This window comes from Schistocerca cancellata, chromosome 2, assembly GCF_023864275.1.
Source record: "Schistocerca cancellata isolate TAMUIC-IGC-003103 chromosome 2, iqSchCanc2.1, whole genome shotgun sequence".
Classification (NCBI taxonomy): domain Eukaryota; kingdom Metazoa; phylum Arthropoda; class Insecta; order Orthoptera; family Acrididae; genus Schistocerca; species Schistocerca cancellata.
In genome coordinates, this window is record NC_064627.1 from 263,721,108 (window position 1) to 263,743,002 (window position 21,895).

General features: G+C 39.8%; 1 protein-coding gene across 2 annotated transcripts in view; it reads right to left on the reverse strand.

Moving 5' to 3' along the window:
- Window positions 1-21,895, reverse strand: part of LOC126161605 (protein tramtrack, beta isoform-like) — a 202,726-nt gene that overhangs the window by 54,460 nt on the left and 126,371 nt on the right. For both annotated transcript variants that reach the window (XM_049917556.1, XM_049917555.1), the window contains exon 5: window positions 18,699-18,749. In XM_049917556.1, the coding sequence (XP_049773513.1) occupies window positions 18,699-18,749 (51 nt within the window). The remainder of the gene's footprint in view (window positions 1-18,698; window positions 18,750-21,895) is intronic.

A 21,895-nucleotide genomic window follows, 5' to 3' on the forward strand; every position in this document is an offset into this window, starting at 1 on the left:
CATCCAAGCACTTTGTTCTTGATCTTCCACTCTTACTGTTTGTTCCCTCTTACTTCTAGCACATATTGTATATTACTCATCTTTGCCTATAGCTCACTCCTATTTTTCTCAAAATTTCAAACATCCTGCATCCTTTTACACTGCTGAATGCTTTTTCTAGGTTGACAAACCCTATGAATGTGTCTTGATTTTTCATTAGTCTTACTTCCATTATCAACCAAACATCACAACTGCCTTTCTAGTGCTTTTACCTTTTCTCAAGACAAACTTATAGTCATCTAACAGATCCTCATATAACATTTCCATTCTTCTACATATTATTCTTCTTGGCAACTAGGATGCATAAGCTGTTAAGCTGACTGCAATAACCCTTGCACTTCTCAAGCTCCTGCTTTCTTTGGAATTGTGTGGATGATGTTTTTTTGAAAGTGTGACGATATATTACCAATCTCATACACTCTACACACCAAAGTGATACGTTGATTTATTGCAACTTCCCCCAATGATTTTAGAAATTCTGAAGGATTTTATCCACCCCTTCTGCCTTTTTCAATCTTAAGACATCCAAAGGTCTTTTAAATTCTGACTGTAATACTGAATCCCCTATCTCTCCCCTACTGACTCCTGTTTCTTCTTCAATAACATTATCAAACAAGTTCTCCTGCTCATAGAGGCCTACAATGTACTTTTTATTTATTTATCTCTTTTTATTTATAAGTCAAGTTCTGTAGGACCAAATTGAGGAGCAAATCTCCAAGGTTATGGAACATGTCAGTGCATGAAATTACAACGTAAAAGTAATAACAGGTAAAAATAAAATGATTATGAACCTGAAAAAAGTCAAGCCATAAGTTTAAGTAAATGCAATCAACAATACAACAAGAATCAGCTTAGTTTTTCAAGGAACTCCTCGATAGAATAGAAGGAGTGACCCATGAGGAATCTCTCAAGTTTCGATTTGAAAGCATGTGGATTGCTGCTAAGATTTTTTAATTCTTGTGGAAACTTACTGAAAATGAATGCAGCAGTATACTGCAAACCTTCCTGCACAAGAGTTTTAAACCTCTTTCCTCAACTTCTTAACTTTTGAAGGCCAGACATACCAACAATTAAAGGGAACAGCCATGGGTACCAGGATGGCCCCCTCGTACGCCAACCTATTCATGGGTCGCTTAGAGGAAGCCTTCTTGGTTACCCAGGCCTGCAAACCCAAAGTTTGGTACAGATTTATTGATGAAATCTTCATGATCTGGACTCACAGTGAAGAAGAACTCCAGAATTTTCCTCTCCAACCTCAACTCCTTTGGTTCCATCAGATTCACCTGGTCCTACTCTAAATCCCATGCCACTTTCCTTGACGTTGACCTCCGTCTGTCCAATGGCCAGCTTCACACGTCCGTCCACATCAAACCCACCAACAAGCAGCAGTACCTCCATTATGACAGCTGCCACCCATTCCACATCAAACGGTCCCTTCCCTACAGCCTATGTCTTCGTGACAAACGAATCTGCCCCAGTCCGGAATCCCTGAACCATTACACCAACAACCTGAAAACAGCTTTCGCATCCCACAACTACCCTCCCGACCTGGTACAGAAGCAAATAACTAGAGCCACTTCCTCATCCCTTCAAACCCAGAACCTCCCACAGAAGAACCCCAAAAGTGCCCCATTTGTGACAGGGTACTTTCCGGGACTGGATCAGATTCTGAATGTGGCTCTCCAACAGGGATACGACTTCCTCAAATCCTGCCCTGAAATGAGATCCATCCTTCATGAAATCCTCCCCACTCCACCAAGAGTGTCTTTCCGCCGTCCACCTAACCTTCATAACCTCTTAGTTCATCCCTATGAAATCCCCAAACCACCTTCCCTACCCTCTGGCTCCTACCCTTGTAACCGCCCCTGGTGTAAAACCTGTCCCATGCACCCTCCCACCACCACCTACTCCAGTCCTGTAACCCGGAAGGTGTACACGATCAAAGGCAGAGCCACATGTGAAAGCACCCCCGTGATTTACCAACTGACCTGCCTACACTGTGAAGCTTTCTATGTGGGAATGACCAGCAACAAACTGTCCATTCGCATGAACGGACACAGGCAGACAGTGTTTGTTGGTAATGAGGATCACCCTGTGGCTAAACATGCCTTGGTGCATGGCCAGCACATCTTGGCACAGTGTTACACCGTCCGGGTTATCTGGATACTTCCCACTAACACCAACCTGTCAGAACTCCGGAGATGGGAACTTGCCCTTCAGTATATCCTCTCTTCTCGTTATCCGCCAGGCCTCAACCTCCGCTAATTTCAAGTTGCCGCCGCTCATACGTCACCTGTCTTTCAACATCTTTGCCTCTTTACTTCCGCCTCGACTGACATCTCTGCTCAAACTCTTTGCCTTTACAAATGTCTGCTTGTGTCTGTGTATGTGCAGATGGATATGTGTGTGTGTGCTAGTGTATACCTGTCCTTTTTTTCCCCCTAAGGTAAGTCTTCGCTCCCGGGATTGGAATGACTCCTTACCCTCTCCCTTAAAACCCACATCCTTTTGTCTTTCCTTCTCCTTCCCTCTTTCCTGACGAAGCAACCGTTTGTTACGAAAGCTTGAATTTTGTGTGTATGTTTGTGTGTCTATCGACCTGCCAGCGCTTTTGTTTGGTAAGTCTCATCATCTTTGTATCTATATTAGAGAGAGAGAGAGAGAGAGAGAGAGAGAGAGAGAGAGAGAGAGAGACCAGTGTCAAAATACCAAGACTCGTGAACAGCGGTCAACAAGAGGTTCATGAACTTACATCACTTATTGCCCAAACTGCCCGTTTCAGAGTCAAAATTATCCTTTTAGAATGGGAAAAGTTACTCCAAAATATAATACCATATGACATAAGTGAATGAAAATAAGCAAAATAGACTAATTTTCGTGTCAAACGATCACTTACTTCAGATACTGTTTGAATAGTAAAAATGGCAGCATTAAGATCCTGAACAAGGGCTTTCCACAACAGGTTACTTTCTACTTGACACCTAGAAATTTGAACTGTTCAGTTTCACTAATCATATGCCCATTCTGTGAAATTAAAATGTCAGGTTTTGTTGAATTGTGTGTTAGAAACTGTAAAAACTATGTCTTACTGTGACTTAGCATTGGTTTATTTTCTACTAGCCATGAATTTAGGTCATCAACTACACTATTTGAAACCGGGCCAATGTTGCACACAACATCCTTTACTACCAAGCTAGAGTCGTCAGCAAACGGAAATATTTTAGAGTTACCCAGAATACTAGAGGGCATATCATTTATATAAATAAGGAACAGCAGTGATCCCTGGGGCACCACCTACCTCCCCCCATTTAACCACCTTTCCACCTATCTGCTCTCTCCTTGGCATTTAACAATGTAATTCCCATTGCACTCTTAATGTTACTGACCTCGCTTTGACTTTTCTATGTGCTTCCTTCTGATTATCATTTCTTTGTTGGTTTCTTCACATTTTTCAAGTAGCCATATCACCTTACCTTCCCTGCATTTCCTATTTATTTCATTCACTACGTGACTTGTATTTCTGTATTCCTGAATTTCCCTGAACATTTTTGTACTTCCTTCTTCCATTGTTCAATACATCTTCTGTTACTCTTGGTTTCTTTGCCTTTACCTTTCTTGTACCTGTTTTTCTTTCCAACTTGTGTAATTGTCCTCTTCTGATATGTCCATTCCTCTTCAACTGAAATGCCTACTGAGCTTTTCATTATAGCAGTACCTATAGCCTCAGAGAACTTCAAGTGTATTCCTACATTTCTTAGTACTTCTGTATTCCACTTCTTGGCACACTGATTTTTCCAGACTAGTCTCCTAAACTTCTGCCCTAATTCTCATAATTATTGAATTGTGATCGTAGTCTGTATCTTATCCTGGGCACACCTTACAATTTAACATATAATTTTGGAATCACTGTCTGACTACAATGTAATCTAATTGGAATCTTCCCATATCTCCCAGCCTTTTCAAAGTATACTTTCTAATCCTCTTACGATACTTGAACCGAGTACTCACTATTACTAGTCGAAAGTTATTGCAGAACTCAATTAGTCTTTCTCCCCTTTCATTCCTGCTACCAAGTCCATATATTTCTGTAACCCCTTCTTCTACTCTTTCCCCTACAAATGCACTCCAGTCTTACATGACTATTATATTTCTCTCTCTCTTTACATACTGAATTATGCATTCAGCATCCTCATATACTTTCTTTATCTCTTCATCTTCTGCTTGCAATGTTGGCATGTATACAGGAACTATCGTTGTCAGTGTTGGTTTGCTGCCAATTCAAATGAGAACAACCTTATCATTGACTTGTTCACAGTAACTCACTCTCCGCCCTACCTTCCTATTCATAATGAATCTTACTACTGTTATGCCATTTTCTGCTGCTGCTGATATTATGCTGCAGTCATCTGATCACAAATCCTTGTCATCTTTCCATTTCACTTCACTGACCTGCAGTGCATCTAGATTGAGCATTAATATTCCTCTTTTCAGATTTTCTAGCTTCCCTACCATGTTCAAAACTTCTGACATTCCAAGAACATTATTCTTTTATTAGTTATTCAATCTTTTTCTCATGGTCACCTCCCCCTTGGCAGTCCCCAGAACTGAAAGGGGAACTATTCCGAAATCTTTTGGCAATGGTGAGATTATCGTGACATTTTTTCAATTACACGTCACAAGTTCTGTGGATACACTTATGTGTCTAAACTGGCTTCCATTGCCTTCTGTATCCTCCAGCCATTGATCACTCCTGATTCTTCTGCCTTGTTGGAACAATTTTCCACACTAAGAGCAAGAGAGTACCTTGAACCTCTGTCCATTCCTCTGCCCTCTTTGACGAGGCTGCTGGCAGAATGAGGGTGACTTCCTATGGCCGAAGTCTTTGGCCACTATTGCTGATGATTTTCATTCAAAATTTACGCAGTGACAAGGTTCAAACCCTGGACCCAGGACGTTTGATTGTTAGTCGAAGACCCTCAGACCATGGGTGCTAACAAAAATGGGAACTCCCCATCGCCCCCCCCCCCCTTTCAGATTTAGGGGTAAAATACTCCAACAAATCAAGCAAGAAAACAGGGAGAAGCTGTACTGAACTGTGAAAAAAGAAGCAAAACAGAAACAGTGAATGGTCCAAGCTCAAGATATGGAATATTGAGCAAATTGCAAGAATCATGGGGTCATGGTTATTGTTCAAATCTCCCTTAAGCTCCACTCCCCCCCCCCCCCTTCCCCCCCCCCCACACACAAAATTATGAACTTTCTGTTTGGTCACTGACATGTCTGTTCTCCTTCTGTAGTCTTGGCAAGTGTCATATTATAAATTGGCTACAGGATATGAGCCATGTAGTAAGAATATATTACCTTGCAAGTAAAGGTGATGAACAGTGAGAGGAGGCAAGATGCCACGTAGCTCTCTCACAGAAATGAAAACAACAAATAAACGGGTGTGCACTACATTACAACAAAGCAATTCAAGAGCCAAAACTTCCAAAAAGAGTCATAACATACGGTACTTGGGTAGAAGAAATACGAGGTACATGCATCTGCAGGTGCCATCCTTGCACCTTACTGTTGCAAATGGACATGACACCGACACAAATTTGAATACAGTGAACAAACACGTCAATGACCGGATGGCCAGTTCGTAATTTTGCAAAAAATAAAAAAATAAATACATAAATAATTAAAGGGGGGGGGGGGGGGGGCGAACACGAGGGAGATTTGAACAGGGGTCTCTCCTTTTGCTGTCCAATACCATGACACATAATCATCATGCCGCTGCTATTCAAATTTGCTTGATGTTGCACATCTTAAGCTTGGAGTGTTCACTGTTTTGATTTTGCTGCTTTTCTCACAGTTCAGCACATTTTCTTCCTGTTTTCATGCTTGATCTGGGTCCAGTTTTTGACCGGCTATCCACTGGGTCATCTTACCACTAAATATCTGAGGTGTGTGTGTGTGTGGGGGGCGCTCGCGTGTGTGTGTGCGTGCGCGCACCCGATGGGGAGTTTCCCTCATAAGTGATGGGGCACCATCATTGGTACCAACCCTGTCGTTGACTCATGGCTGTAGGCATGAGACTGTCTTCTCCAGAAATGGCAACAAAATGTCAGTGACTGATACAGAAGGACAGCATGAGAAAATCATTTACCCACAAGGCTAGAAGTAGGTCTCCCAATCTTTATACTCCATGCCAGACAATTGCAGGAAAATAGCATGCCAGAGGAGCCAGATGGTGTGATCATTCTAAAATAATGGAGACTAAATTAATAATTTTATTATGAATGGCAGCAATGAAGATGTCCTAATGAAGAAGGTAGCAAAGCAACACATGGAACCCCCAGATGTATGGTGGGATAACAATGTTCAACAGTAAAAACTCAGCTCCTATCAGTTACAGCAAACAGTAGGACCGATTCTGCAATATAAAAGCAGTCGATCACATTGAAATTATTCTTGAAGCAAAAGGACACTTTATTCGAAACTGTAATAACCTCAGCAACAAAATTACAGCTAAAGAAATATGGACAAGAATTAAAATGTTGCCATGCTGAAATTTTGAAGTTAAAATTATTCTGAAGATATATCTTAGATAGATAACTTGCTAGATGAAATAGCACTCATAAATGTCCCTTCCCTACGGTCAGAATTCCCAGAAGACTTTTTACCCTCTTCCAGTGTCAACCATTCACAATGGAGAAACTAATGATCTCCTTAAAGCATACAACAAATATGGCATCAGGAATAGACAATATTCACTGTGCTGTATTACAACACTTACCAATTGAGGGCATAGGAAGACTATTTGTCATGAACATCATGGCCCTGGCATACAGAGATAGTGGTCGTGTGTGTGTGTGTGTGTGTGTGTGTGTGTGTGTGTGTGTGTGTGTGTGTGTTTTAATTTGAAAAACTTACTTGTTTAACAGTCTTGTTATGCATATCTGTGACTCAATATCTCTGCTATATGGTGAGTAGCAATCTATGCTTTTCATTATATTGACATTCATTTAACATTCACCACAAAGAAATTTATGATGACATGATTCATTGACATTAAAGGAGCATATGACAATATGACAATACAATTCCTTTGCTTCTGGAAAAGTTTTGTAGTACAGGAATTCCATTCAACTTTGTACAAGGGATCAGTAGTTTCCTGTCTCATAGAATGATAAATGTACACCATCAAAAGAACTTCAGAGTCCTAAACAGGAACTCTGGAACTTCCCCAAGAGGGAAACTTTAAGCCACATCCTTTTTAATATTTATACAGAGGACCTTTAAGTGACCATTCCAGGACAGATATTTGCTAATGATTTCTCTACTAATGAATCCATTAAGGTACTACAAAAAAGATACCAAATAAACTTAATCAAGCAGTCAGCAGTTTCGATCAATGGACTTTCGATAACCAACTAGAAATTCTAAAGAAAGATCTACCATAACAATCTTTACTCAAATAAGATTAGGACTGGTAAATAAAATTCTAGCAATGGGAAAATATCATTTTTAAATAAAGTTATATGTTCATTTTTGGGGCACAATCTTGTCTTCCCATTTACTTTGGATTTCTCATGTAAAGTATCTCACTAACAGGTTAAAAAAGAGCATAAATAAGTTAAGATCTGACATGGATATGAACATCTGTTTACTTATTTACAGAGTGCTGGTACATTCTAGAACAGATTATGTCAACATATTCCACCATGGAGGCAACAAATGAATGTTGGAAAAACTAGACAGAGTAGAGTTCACCTGTCTTCATCTCTTCCTGATAGCAATAATGTCCATAACTAAGAATGCTTGCTATTGGAAGCTACATAAATGTTACTGATAGAAGTCTCATGATAGAAGAAACATTCTTCCATAATAGAGCAGCTGATCATATGAGGTCTTATGTCACACATGGTAAACGACTTCCAACCTACTCAATGCAATGGGATGTACCAGTATATATCTGTACTTAGCACTAATCTCCAGCTTAATAATATCTGCCTCCAAAAAGTTTCAGGTGGTGCTGAGTTGCCAAAAGTAATGTAAATGACAACAATATTCAACTTTGTACAGTAATGTAATAATTAACTGATGAAACATAATACCAGATTTCATATGAATAGGAGAATTCAATATTTCTGAGTGCCTAGAAACAACAAACAAAGCACTCCTCTACATCACCCTGTAGAGTTTACTGAATGACTAACACATTTTTCTTCTATAGGTAGGTATGCTCCAACTGACTTGGCCCATTTAACATCTTATTATACAGAGTGTCCCAGCTATCTTGTCCACCCAAAATATCTCTGGAGCAATAACAGCTATTGGAAAACGACTTTCACCGGTATCAATGTAGGGCTGGGGCCCATGAATGTACATATTTGGAAACATTCTAAAACGAAAGCATATGTGTTTTTTAACACAAACTTATGTTTTTTTAAATGGACCTCCTATATTTTTTCTTCAGCAATCCATAGCATGACAAAGCACATACACAATGGCGTTGATTGCATCGCAATATTCCCATTACATCCCGAGATATTGAGACGCGAAGTTGACGCTTGACACACCCGACATGCACTGCTAGCGCACGTCCTGAGGCTCAGGCATGAACCCCATGCTGCCCGTAATCGCGATGTGATTGACATGCGTAATCACACTTCCATACTTATCAAGAGGTCCGAAACGAATAATACGGTCTGCTGCCATCCTGCTGCGATTACGGGCAGCATGGGGTTCACGCCTGAGCCTCAGGACGTGCGCTAGCAGTGCATGTCGGGTGTTTCAAGTGTCAACTTCGCGTCTCAATATCTCGGGATGTAACGGGAATATTACGATGCAATCAATGCCATTGTGTATGTGCTTTGTCATGCTATGGATTGCTGAAGAAAAAATATAGGAGAAGTTTGTGTTAAAAAACACATATGCTTTCGTTTTAGAATGTTTCCAAATATGTACATTCATGGGCCCCAGCCCTACATTGATACCGGTGAAAGTCGTTTTCCAATAGCTGTTATTGTTCCTGAGATATTTTGGGTGGACAAGATAGCTGGGACACCCTGTATAACTCAAATGTTCTTTGTAAAAATGTTCATTTCTTGAGAGAAAGCTCCCAATATCCAGCAATGAACAGTTTTATTAAAATACTTAACAAGGTATGTGAAGTGTTGGCACAGGTTTTGTGCTCAAATGAAATTTTCATAATAACTGTTTCAGTAAAATATGGACAAGTAGTTTATCTTCCCTGCATAATGCAGTCTCCATTTTATGCACAAAAAATGGCTTCCTCTCATGTTAAATCAGTGTCTGGAGGTAAAATAGTCCCCCATTCGGATCTCCGGAGGGGGCGGGGGGGGGGGGGGGGGGGACACACAACTTGAAAGGAGGCAAAAGATCAAAACGAGTATTGGTACCTGGAATGTCAGAACTCTGCTACAAGCAGGAAAACTAGAAAACCTTAAAAGAGAGATGGAGCTCGTAGGAGTTGCTGAGGTAAGATGGAATGGACATGGAGAGTTGCAGTCAGATGAATGTGTATTCTACTACTCAGGAGGAGAAGTAAAAGGAATTAATGGAGTAGGAATGATTATGACAAAGGAATTGGCTAAATGTGTGGAATATGTAGACTATGCAAATGACTGGGTTATTGGTGTAAGGCTGAAAGGAGCACAAAAAGATTTACTGATTGTCCTGGTGTATATGCCAACTTCAGAACATGATGACCAAATTGTAGAGGAAACGTACAATGTAATAGAGAAAATAATGGACGAAAATAAAAAATGCTGCAAAATAGTAATAGGAGACTGGAACGCCATTGTGGGAGAAGGGAAAGAGGGAAACATAGTAGGCAGTCATGGTCTTGGAAAGAGAAATGACAGAGGTGAATGGTTAATTGACTTCTGCAGGGAAAGGCAACTGACAGCGGCAAACACATGGTTCAAGAACCATAAGAGGAGGCTCTACACTTGGAAATCACCAGGGGATAAATACAGAAACCAAATCGATTTTATACTGGTAGAAGAAAGATACAGGAATGGGATCAAGAAGGTGCACACATTACCAGGTGCAGATATTAATAGTGACCACAACTTACTTATGGCAGAAATAAGAATGAAAAAACTGAAAAAGGCAACAATGGTGAAGAAGTGGGATCTAGAGAAGATAAGGTCCAACAAAGAACAAATTACAGAAATGCTGTCTCGGGACTTTCTAAACACATTACGAGACAAAGTAGCACCTGATAATGCCAACGAGTACTGGAATATGCTGAAAGAAGGAATCATTAAAGCAGGACAGCAAAATATAGGATATGTAAAAGGGAAAAGGTCAAAAAAAAACATGGGTCACACAAGAAATGATTTCCAAGATGGAGGAGAGAAGAAAATTGAAAAACAAGAACACTGAAGATGCAAGAAAGATATACCGAAGGTTAAATAACGAACTGCGAAGAGAAACAGAGCAGGCTAGGAAAAAATGGCTAAAAGAGGAATGTGATGAAATTGAAGAACTGGACAGGAAGAGAAGATATGACTTACTTTACAACAGAGTAAAGACTATGACATGGGAACAAAACAGAGCAGGAAGTGCTACTATGGAAATTTTGAGTAAAGACGAAGAGGTAGTGTACAAAGATCGTGACGATGTCCTCCAGAGATGGGAAGAATATATAAAAGAGCTATATGACACAAATAGCAAACCAGAAATTCTGGAACTTGAATCACATAACAGTGTAAGTGATGAAGAGAAAGGACCGACCATCATAATGGAGGAAGTAAAGTCTGCCATTGCTGCAATGAAAAATGGCAAAGCAGTAGGTACAGATACAATACCGGGAGAAATACTAAAATGCTTGAACCACAATGGAATAAGAGAAATATTGAGGTTATGTAATAAAATATATGACAGTGGTGAATGGCCTGAGGACTTTTTGACAACTGTAATGATTCCATTACCGAAAAAACAAGGAACCAAGAAATGCAGCGAGCACAGGACAATCAGCCTCATTTCACATGCAGCCAAAGTGATGTTAAGAATAATTAATAAAAGACTTGAAAAAGTAATAGAGGAGAATCTCGGTGAGGAGCAGTTTGGCTTTAGATGGAATACGGGCACCAGAGATGCAATAGGGCTCCTACGAATGTTGGGAGAAAGGTTTATTGAAAAAGGAAGAGACCTATATATGTGCTTCATCGATTTAGAAAAGGCATTTGACAATGTGGTTTGGGACAAGCTGGCGACTATTATGAGGGAAAAGAGAGTGGACTGGAAAACCAGAAGACTTATAAACTCATTATACCTTAATCAAAAAGTTTCAGTTAAAGTGAGACGAGAAAGTACAAACTGGATCAGACTAGGGAAAGGAGTAAGACAAGGATGCTGTTTATCACCTACTCTTTTCAACCTGTACTTGGAAAATATGATTGACCAATGCTCATTAGATGACAAAGGAGTAGAAATTGAAGGAAGAAGAGTAGGGTGCTTGAGATTTGCTGATGACATGGTCCTTCTAGCCACAGGGGAAAAAGAATTACAGGATTTGGTGGAAACCATTGCAACTAATGGAAAAAAATATGGAATGAAAATTAACACAAATAAAACCAAAGTATTGGCAATAGGAGGAAATAAGGAAATAAAAATTGTGCTGAATGGAGAAACACTAGAACAGGTGCAAAACTTTAAGTATCTTGGAAGCAGGATAGACACCGACTGGAAGTGCACCACAGAAATTAAAACAAGGATAGCAATGGCAAAAGAGGCGTTTTATAAGAAAAGGAGAATCTTCTGCAGCGGTCTGGACAGAGAACTCAGAAAGAGACTCATAAAATGTCTTGTACGGAGTATTCTTCCATATGGCACTGAAACATGGACTATGAGGGAAAAAAGACAGAGAAAGGCTGGAGGCTTTTGAGATCTGGACATGGCGGAAGATGGAAAGAATAAGTTGGATGGACAGAGTCAAAAATGAAGAGGTACTGAGAAGAGTGGGAGAGAAAAGACAGTTACTAGATGTAATAAACATAAGAAAAAGAAATTGGATTGGGCATATATTAAGAAAAAATGACTGACTGATAAAAACAGTTTTAGAAGGTTATGTAGAAGGGAAAAGGAAGTGTGGAAGGAAGAGATTCCAGATACTGGATGACATGATGGACGGTACAACGTACAGCAGCCTTAAGAAGGAAGCAATGGATCGCAGAAAATGGAGAGGCAAAGGACCTGCTAATATAGCAGATAACTGATGATGATGAGTTTATCTATGATTAAAATATAATGGTATTGCAGCAGAGTCAAGCACGGATGTAACTGAAGAAATCACATCTCTTACCAAAATCTATCTCTTTTTGACATAAATTAGTCCCATAATAGCACTTTCAATAATTTTCACAGATTGCTAGGCTTGTTTATGTAACACAGTTATCCTGATTTGGATTTTCCCTGAAACATTTCATCCAAATGCAAACATGATACGTACTAACATACCATGACCATCACTTTCCCATTCATTATTATTAACACACTTAAAATGAAGTAAATTCTTATACTGTATTACTATCATCAACATTTTCTACATGAGTATTGTCTTCATACTCCATAGTTTCACATTTTCTTATTCTGATCTGAGATCAATTGTGTTCTTTTCAGAGGCATCACCCTAGTATTTGCCTTTAGCAACTTAAGGAAACCACAGAAAAATTACATCTGGATTTCTAAGGGGAGATCTGAACTGCTGGCTTCTACGTGACAAGGATTTGGCACTACTATGCTTTTACTATAAAATTTCTCACCCTGTGCTGTGAGATTCTTGAGCTGCATGAATAATATGCCTGAAAAAGAACATACATACAATGGAAAGTGCAGGTTGGAATATCAGCAATATTATAAAAAGGATAGATTGTGACTCACTGTAAAGATGGCACATTAAGTTGCACACAGTCACATTGAGCTTTCATCCACAGCCTTCCTCAGGAAGGAAAAGCAAAACAAGCAAACAACCCCCCCCCCCCCCTCGCACACACACACACAAACAAACAAACAAGCAAGCCCACCTCATGCACAAATGACCACTATCTCCACTTTGGCAAGAATGAAAGTGTATTGTGTTGAGCAGATGCAGCAATCCGGTGTAGGGTGAAGAAGAGGCACGGACAGCAGGGTACAGGTGGGGGGAAGAGGTGGGGAGGGTGGGGGAGGGGGAGAAATAAAGGAGAGGAGCGTGTTGCAAATGGCAGTGCTAACTTTGGCTCAGAAGGAGGTAAATTATGCTGCCACAAAAGTCTTTGATTACTTACCTAATAGCATCAAAAGTCTGACAGATAGCCACATAGCATTTAAAAGGAAATTAAAAGAATTTCTTAATGGCAACTCCTTCTACTCATTAGATGAATGTTTGGATATAGTAAGTGGGTAATTTCCCCAACCCCCACAGAAAAAAAATTAAAATTATTAAGTGTCATGCAATATTTTGTGTAATGTAATATCTTGTATAGACACCTTTTATTAACCGGACATGTTCCACATCATTACAAAGCGTCGTATTCATGATCTACGGACCAAGTACTAATCTAATCTAAACTAATCAAATCAATGAAGGTGTTATGAAGACATGAACTGAGAGGTAATGATTGAACACAGCAGGTGGGAATACCTTGACACCCTCTCCCCCATCCATTTCACATGATACTTCTTGATGCAGAGTACCATCTTCCTGGATGTTGACCACCTCTTCTCTGATGGCTCCACCCACACCTCTGTCTACATTAAACCTACCAACCAACAGTACCTGCATTTTAACAGTTGCCATTCCTTCCACACCAAAAATCCCTTTCATACAGCCTGGCATTCCAGAGATGGTGTATGTGCAGTGGCAAGAAGTCTCTTGTGCAATATGCAGAAAGTCTCACAGGGGTCTTCACAGACAGGCACTACACCCCTCTCCTCCCACACCTAGACTGCAAAGAGATTTCCCATGACACAGACATATTCCCACACACTATCAACCTCCCATCATCCTCCAAAAAGCAACTACAAAGCAGCGCACCCTTCATCACCTAATACCACACCTGGCTGAAGCAACTAAACTACATCCTTTGCCAGGGCTTTGATTATGTATCATCATGCTCTGAAATGAGGGTCACCCTACCCAAGACCCTTCCCACCTCTTCCCAAAATAGTTTTCTGTCACCCACCCAAACTCCACAATATCCTAGTCCATCCCTATACCAATCCCAATCCCAACCCCTTGCCACAGGTGCAAGGCCTGCTCAATCCATCTACTCAGCTCGTCCTGTGACAGGCTTACCCCACGCTATAAGAGGCCAGGCTACCTGGGAAAACAGTCATGTCATATACGAGCTCTGCTGCAATCATTGCACAGCTTTTTATTGGTAGGTGTCCACCAGGATGAATGGCCACTGACAAGCTGTGGACAAGAGTAAAGGGGACCACCCTGCGAAGCAACATGCAGCTGAACATGACATGCTCATTTTCAATGGCTGCTTCATAAACTGGGCCATTTGGATCCTCCCCTCCATCACCAACTTTTCTGATCTGCACAGACAGATGTTATAACACATTCTCCACTCCTGAAATTATCCCAGCCTCAGCCTATGGTAACCTACTGTCCGCACACTATCCAACCAACAGTTTCCAGCACCTCTGTCCTATCACCTCCGCCCAATTCACAACTCTTCAGCTTCACAGTGTGCCACTTTCTGCTGATATAGCCACCAGTCTTTCCCCCTTCTCTGCTCCTCTCCTTTTCCACCCCTCCCTCCCCCACAACCTCCTTACACTGTGTCTGGCAGCCTTGTCTCAAGACCTAATCATGCCAGGCAGTGCTGTCTCCTCTTTTCCCAATCTGTAACCTGCTCTCCCTCGCCCCCCTGGTTCCTCATCCCACCAAAATTGCTGCTTCCATTTGATGCAATACAGTGCATTCTGGCTGAAGGGGAGAGAGATAGCAGTCGTGTGTGTGAGGTGTGCTTGCTTGTTGTGAATGTATGTATGTTTTTCTTTTCCTTTCTGAAGAAGTCTTTGACCAAAAGCTCAATGTGTCAGCCTTTTTGTTGTGCCTGTCTACAAATGTGATGCTTTTCAGTAACAGTACTGTGTTCACATTTTTGGTTGTTGCTGTTTGCAAGAAGGACGAGCTATTGAATAACCACTATATCAACATTTGGCGATGTGTAACATGTGTTAATTGAGAGGTGTGTGGATTCCTTTAATCAATGTCAGTCAAGAAAGAGTCAGAAAATTTTGAACAATCAATACAAACACTGCTCTTGTGCCTTATAGCATTCTTGAACTATTATCCACTTGTGTACAGATATAGGAAGTTCATATTTCTGGAAACAGGAAGGGAAATTGTAATACTTGTCATGGGGTATGAACTTATGCCTATAATGAAGAAAAAGATGGAATGCAATGTGAATGGTTCCAAATTTTTGTCTCAGTATGAACAAGTCTTTTGGGAAAAATTCCACTGACCTCCCAAACAATAAAGCAAGAGATGCCTTCATCAGATTTGGTGGGTAGGCACCTAGAATGCAACAATCGACTGGAGCTTGTAAAATCACCCAAACATTCACCAGCACACAATAACATAATTAAACAAAGCTTGCAAGTTTTCTTTCTTTTTGTGTCTGCCTATCAATGACTCAAGACTTTACTACAAAATTAAAAATCATACGTAATTGATTTCCAAGCCATTTCACTAAGAACTGCAACTTCAACCTGAAAACCAACAAATCAACATACCATCATAAACAACCATGCCCATATCAATGAGAAAAATTTTCTGACAAAGATCAGGAAAGGTGTGGAAAAGCTTTGTCTGATGATGATCTGAGTAAATAAAAGCAATATTAAGACACTATTAGGAGACTCCAGAATCCAAATAAGAAGTGGGGAAAAACTGAGATACACTGAGGCAAAAAAAATCCTAATACTAAGAAGGAGTTTTGCAAGGTAAATGGAAGTTGATAGACATGTTTCTACATCTGAAAGATGACATCTACTGAAATTTTGCACCAGTTGCATAAGAGTGGCCTAGCAATACCACTACGAGAATGCAAATCAGGTTTGCTTCAAGTATGCACTGTAACAGATGTGAGCGTTGGTTGCCTTTGAGATTCAACATATTGAGTTGATGTTAGTCAAGAACGAATTTAAGATGCTGAAGATGGCAATATCAGGCAGCTCACCAAGTTTAAACAAGGTTGTGTAATAGGACTATGACAAGCTGGATGTTCCTTCTGCAATATTGCAGAAAGACATGGCAGGAATGCAGCCACTGTACATGATTTCCGGCAGCACTGGTCGCAGAAACGTATGGCTGCAAGAAGAATGGGCTCCAGATGGGCACGTGGCACTACTGCGGGGGAAGAACAATGTGTTCAGCTTATGGCTGTGGCACATTGTAATACATCTGCAGCAGTCGACCACCAGATCTGTCTCCAATTAAGCAAGTACAGGAAATCATCATATGGCAACATTCTGGTGGTTACACCAGTTAATAATGTGCCACCATGTCAAATTTGCAATGGTTTTTCTTGCACTTACATTTACCTGCGAACTTGCAATGCTAATCACTTAAATATGTTACCTAGACAAACGTATTCCTAAAATTTCATTACTCTACGTTATTTATGTCTTGATCTTGGGATTTTTTTTTCTATCAGTTTACAACCAAGAAATGGGCTCCACAGAAATATACCACTAGGAACAGCCACAGACTTACTGAACCCTGCAGACAGCACAGCTTCATACCCAACACTACATAATTCAAAGGGATGCCATCAAACTTAAAGGTTGTAAACATCCTAACTGGAGAAAAGAGGAATGGTGTCTTGATTATGTATGTATTGACAAATTATTTCACTGAGAAGTCTACAATGTTGAAGTACTATGAGGAATAGACATAGGTTTAGACCTATACATAGTCAAATCAAATTTAAATTCACACCTCTAAAAAGAATAAATGAGAAACCAACAGAGAAAAGAGGAATTATGACCCACACAAACTAATCTGAAATGACAATTATCAAGAAATCAATCAAATACAAAATTAATGGACAATTTAGAAGAACTGACACTGGTTACAAGCTGAAAAATTTGCCTCCTTAAACATGCACAAAAGATGTACCTCGTGGACTTCAGATTGTGACAAGATTCACAAAGAAAGATAAGGGGCATAGTTACAATTTCAAAGCCACATAATAGAAGCACATACAATCAGCTTCAAAAATATCAGAAAAAAAAATTATGAGGTAAATCGGTAAATCAAGAGACAATATCAAAAAGATGTGCTCAATACATTAGAAGAAACTTACCAGAAAACTAATTCTAGAGACTATTACAAAATCTTTGGAAGACAACAAAGTAACAAGGTAAATCCTCAAATAATGGTCAAAAGGATTCAATGAACTTGTGCACTGTGAATAATCACAGGAATGTTTAAAAATTAACCCCAACAGTCCAAGAGGTGGAAACTGCACTCACAAAGCTGACAAAAACTACACGGCATCCAGAGAAAACCCAAGTTTTGAAAGCGCTGGCAGGTCGATAGACACACAAACAAACACAAACATACACACAAAATTCAAGCTTTCGCAACCCATCAGGAAAGAGGGAAGGAGAGGGAAAGACGAAAGGATGTGGGTTTTAAGGGAGAGGGTAAGGAGTCATTTCAATCCTGGGAGTGGAAATACTTACCCTTAGGGGGGAAAAAAGGACAGGTATACACTCGCACACACACCCATATCCAACCGCACATACACAGACACAAGCAGACATTTGTCAAATAGCCGATGTTTACAGCAAGCTCCCCGATATGCCTACTGATAGTGGGGCTGAACTATGTGACTTTCCCTTGGACTTTGCTTGTTATCCAACACTGATGTTATATAAAACATGGACTTGCCTGTCATCGTAAAGTGGTACTGTCTTTGTTCATCGTTCAGCCAACAGATGTGTCTTCAGTGAATGAACCAATGGCATATGGGGTGCACCAAGAGTGTGGTTCATATTTAAGAGCTTTGCAGATAAATACATAAATAATGTTTTCCTGCACTAAACGAAGTTTTTAAACAACCTTTCAGATTACTGTATACACCAAGTTGTATCCATTGCTTAATAAAAATCTCTCTGTTTCTGAAGAAGCAGACTTACAACAGCAAGCTTACAGGGGTATATTTTCAGCAAGAAATGACACCGTCTCACATGAATGCACGGTATGGAAGCATTATTACACCTTTAAAAATGTGTGACTTCCCTTGTGATTATGGGCTTGCATATTGACTTAGACCCTCAGAGTTAAGTAGCTGAAGTAGAACTGAAGAGGGTATAGCGAAAATACCTGTACAAGCGTCACTGATATTTTTAGACTGTTGAATAGCAAATTACCCTGTCATTGGCAGTACTGGCTGACCAGTTTCAATATTGGGAGAGATGCTTAACATACACATGCAAGTATGTAATGACCTTTTTCTTTTCCTTTATTCAACGATGTTTACTTTATGCAATTTATTTGTTCTGTCCTGCACTGAATGAATCAACCCTAAAACTCATAAAACTCATCAGTGACAGAATAATCATGCTGTGTGTTATATTTATGGGGAGTACCTGCTGTATTTATAGGACATTTCATGCAATGGAAAACCTACCTGGTAAAGCTTCAGTATTCACGTCAATTGTTGTTTCTGACTTGGTGTTCCCTGTGGAAAACAAAAATTCAAATGAACTAAAAATACCTTCACACATTAGTGTTATGAAACTGAAATTACAAAGCAAAAGAAATAACTAATGGTAAACATAGAAACAGAAGGGGGTGGGGGAGAAAGTGTTTACAATGGAACTAAAATAAAATCAGACAAGTGCAAAATGTAATCAGCATACATCCTTTATTTTCAATCCTCTTGGGACAAAAAATACAACAATAGGACCCACTCCCTTCAGGGAAGTATACATTACAAAAGGGATCTACATTACATATCACTGAAAACAATTAGTTAAGCCTCAACCTTTGCCTCTCTTAATTTTGGAACATTATTGCAATGATTGCATCAAAGGTACATAAATTGTCAACAAATCAAACAAAACAATATCAATAATACTGAAAGTGAAGTATTATCAACAATAATTTACTTACATAGCAAACAATGTATGGTCAATATATGAACTACAACCACACAGTTAAAGAAAATGTCTCATGAATACTGCATATGCTCCAATTTTAATATCTAAAATTTTGAACATAAAAGAGAAGAACCATTTCTAGAACTTATGTACTAATAACAACATTTACCAACATAAATAAATTGCTTTCACAACCATAATGAGATTCATGAGTATTTGTGGAGGTGAAAAATGAACCCTTTTGTTTGTTAAGACTGTCAGCAGGTCAACCAGACAAAGAAAATTCTTAAGATCTTGACTAACAAACTGAAGTAAGGAAGTACAAAACAGAAACCACATCAACAGAGATTTCAATAAAGTCATCATATCACGTTAATAAGGAAAGGAGATGTATCTGAGTGCCACTTAGAAATAGTTCTGGTTTCACTGGTGGCTGCTAATAATGTTCTGAGAACGTTTTTGCAGTTCTGTTTTCAAGAAATTAACATGATTCAGAGAGAGAGAGAGAGAGAGAGAGAGAGAGAGAGAGGAGAGGTGGGGCGACGGGGGGGGGGGGGGGGGGGGGGGGGGGGGGAGATCAGAGAAACATCATAACAGAAAATTTCAAACTAAACACATTCTTCATTAATAAGCAAAAAGGTGAAAAAAGCTTTGGAAGGAAAGACAGAATCTAATAGCATGTAGTACTTTAAAACAGCAAAAAATTTGAACTGCAGCCTCTGAAAAATAAAAAAATGTTTTTCAGCTCATTTCTGTGCCTGTAATGTGGTTAATGATCATTTTCAAAATACGAATGTTACATCCTCATTTTTGCTACTGATTTCTATAGCAGTGGAGTATAGCATCATAACCAATGTCACAACAAACAGATGCCTCATTCTGCAAAGTGTTTAAACAGACTAAAGTCAAATTCCTCGCTTCAAGACTCTCCAAACCATTCACTGGATAAAATAAATAAATAAATAAATAAGGTGCTGAGAAAACAGCAAACATGACATTTGCTTCATGTCATCTCTGTGAAGAGCATTTAAGCCAGTACAAATATTTGTACAAGGATTTGAAATTAGGTACACAATAAACAAAAATGATGAAAGACAACCACTGATTGGAGTGTGGCACATGTAACAGAATATGTCTCTCAATTTTGTGAACATTACCTTTTCAGTCCTCATTTACTACTTCCACTGGGAGTCTCCGCTTTTGTCATACTCCCAACCCACTTATTGACACATATGTCTTTCCCCTGCTGCCCCCTGCTTCCTCTTTCCTCACTCTTGTCAACCTGACTAAGCACTCAAACATTTCAGCGACACAATGCCCATGAGTTGGTGTGTTTGGCTGTCCTGTGGCCTGTGCATGAGAGAGTGTACTTGCACTACACAAAGAGAGAGAACTCTGTAAGCTGGTAACATCTTTGAACATTACGTTTTTCTATGCCCCATGCAGCACTCAGTCCTGAGAGTCATCGTCTTTCCTCACTTTTGTTTCTTTTTTCCATCCTGGACTTTTAATTATAGTAATTTTACAAACTAATGACTTTTAAATAAAGTTGCCAACATCATCTGACATTATGAATTAGTAGGCGTAATCGTAATATATTTGGCACATTCCATGCAATATTTTTATGTAGTAGCAGACAAAGATGCTCGTTTGAAGCAATGAATGTAACTCTGGATGTATGAGAGTCACTTTATATATTAAACTAGTTTTAGTACACTCAACACAACCAAACTATATTTCCTCAATGTGTTGTCTTCCATAAACAAAGCAGTCCAGCTTGCTCATCTGATCTCTGATGCCACTTAGTTATGGGTCTCCATCTATACTTGAAGGAACAGGAAAATGCACTAAGTTAAGAACTTTCTCTCTTTATCTAGTACAAGTACAACCTTCCCCCCCCCCCCCCCCCCCCCCCCCCCCATACACACACACACACACACACACACACACACACACACACACACACACACACACACACACGCACGCATACATATACACAGCTATGGCTACCACGAATGGGAAAATTTATAAGATAGTGTTAATCTTAGTTTCTATGTGTCACTATGATTCATCTGTAGATGTATACTGTGTTCTTCCTTCCCTTTTTATTGGATAACTGTTTAATGATTAGATAACATCTTTGGATGTTGAAGATCTTATTTTCCATACTACTAAACAAGCCATGGAGGCCAAAAGGTACTGACTGGCCGCTATGTCATTCTCAGCCCACAGGCATCACCGGATGCAGATATGGAGGGGCTCTCCTGGCTGTACGTTAGTTTACGAGACCGGAGTTGCTACGTCTCAGTCAAGGTAGCTCCTCAGTTTGCCTCACAAGGGCTGACTGCACCCCACTTGCCAACAGTGCCCAGCAGATTGGATGGTCACCCATCCAAGAGCTAGCCCAGCCTGACAGCACTTAACTTCGGTGATCTGACGGGAAACGATGTTACAGCAGCACAGCCATTGGCTTGCAATTTCCATGCTCGCTAAAAATTGGGTCTTATACAAGGCACCATTTGTTTATTTTGCTTTTGCCCAAACATATTAAAGCACTTTCTAAGTTGTCTTCAGTGGGTTTGTTTAGTGTTCCCTCTCACATGATACTAGCTGTTATTTTGTGTGGGTACTCCCCCCCCCCATAGCATTCATTCTACAGCTTGTCACTGTTTTTCATTCTGTAGTCTTGTTTTCCATTGGTTTAAACATGTTAAAACAATGGGGA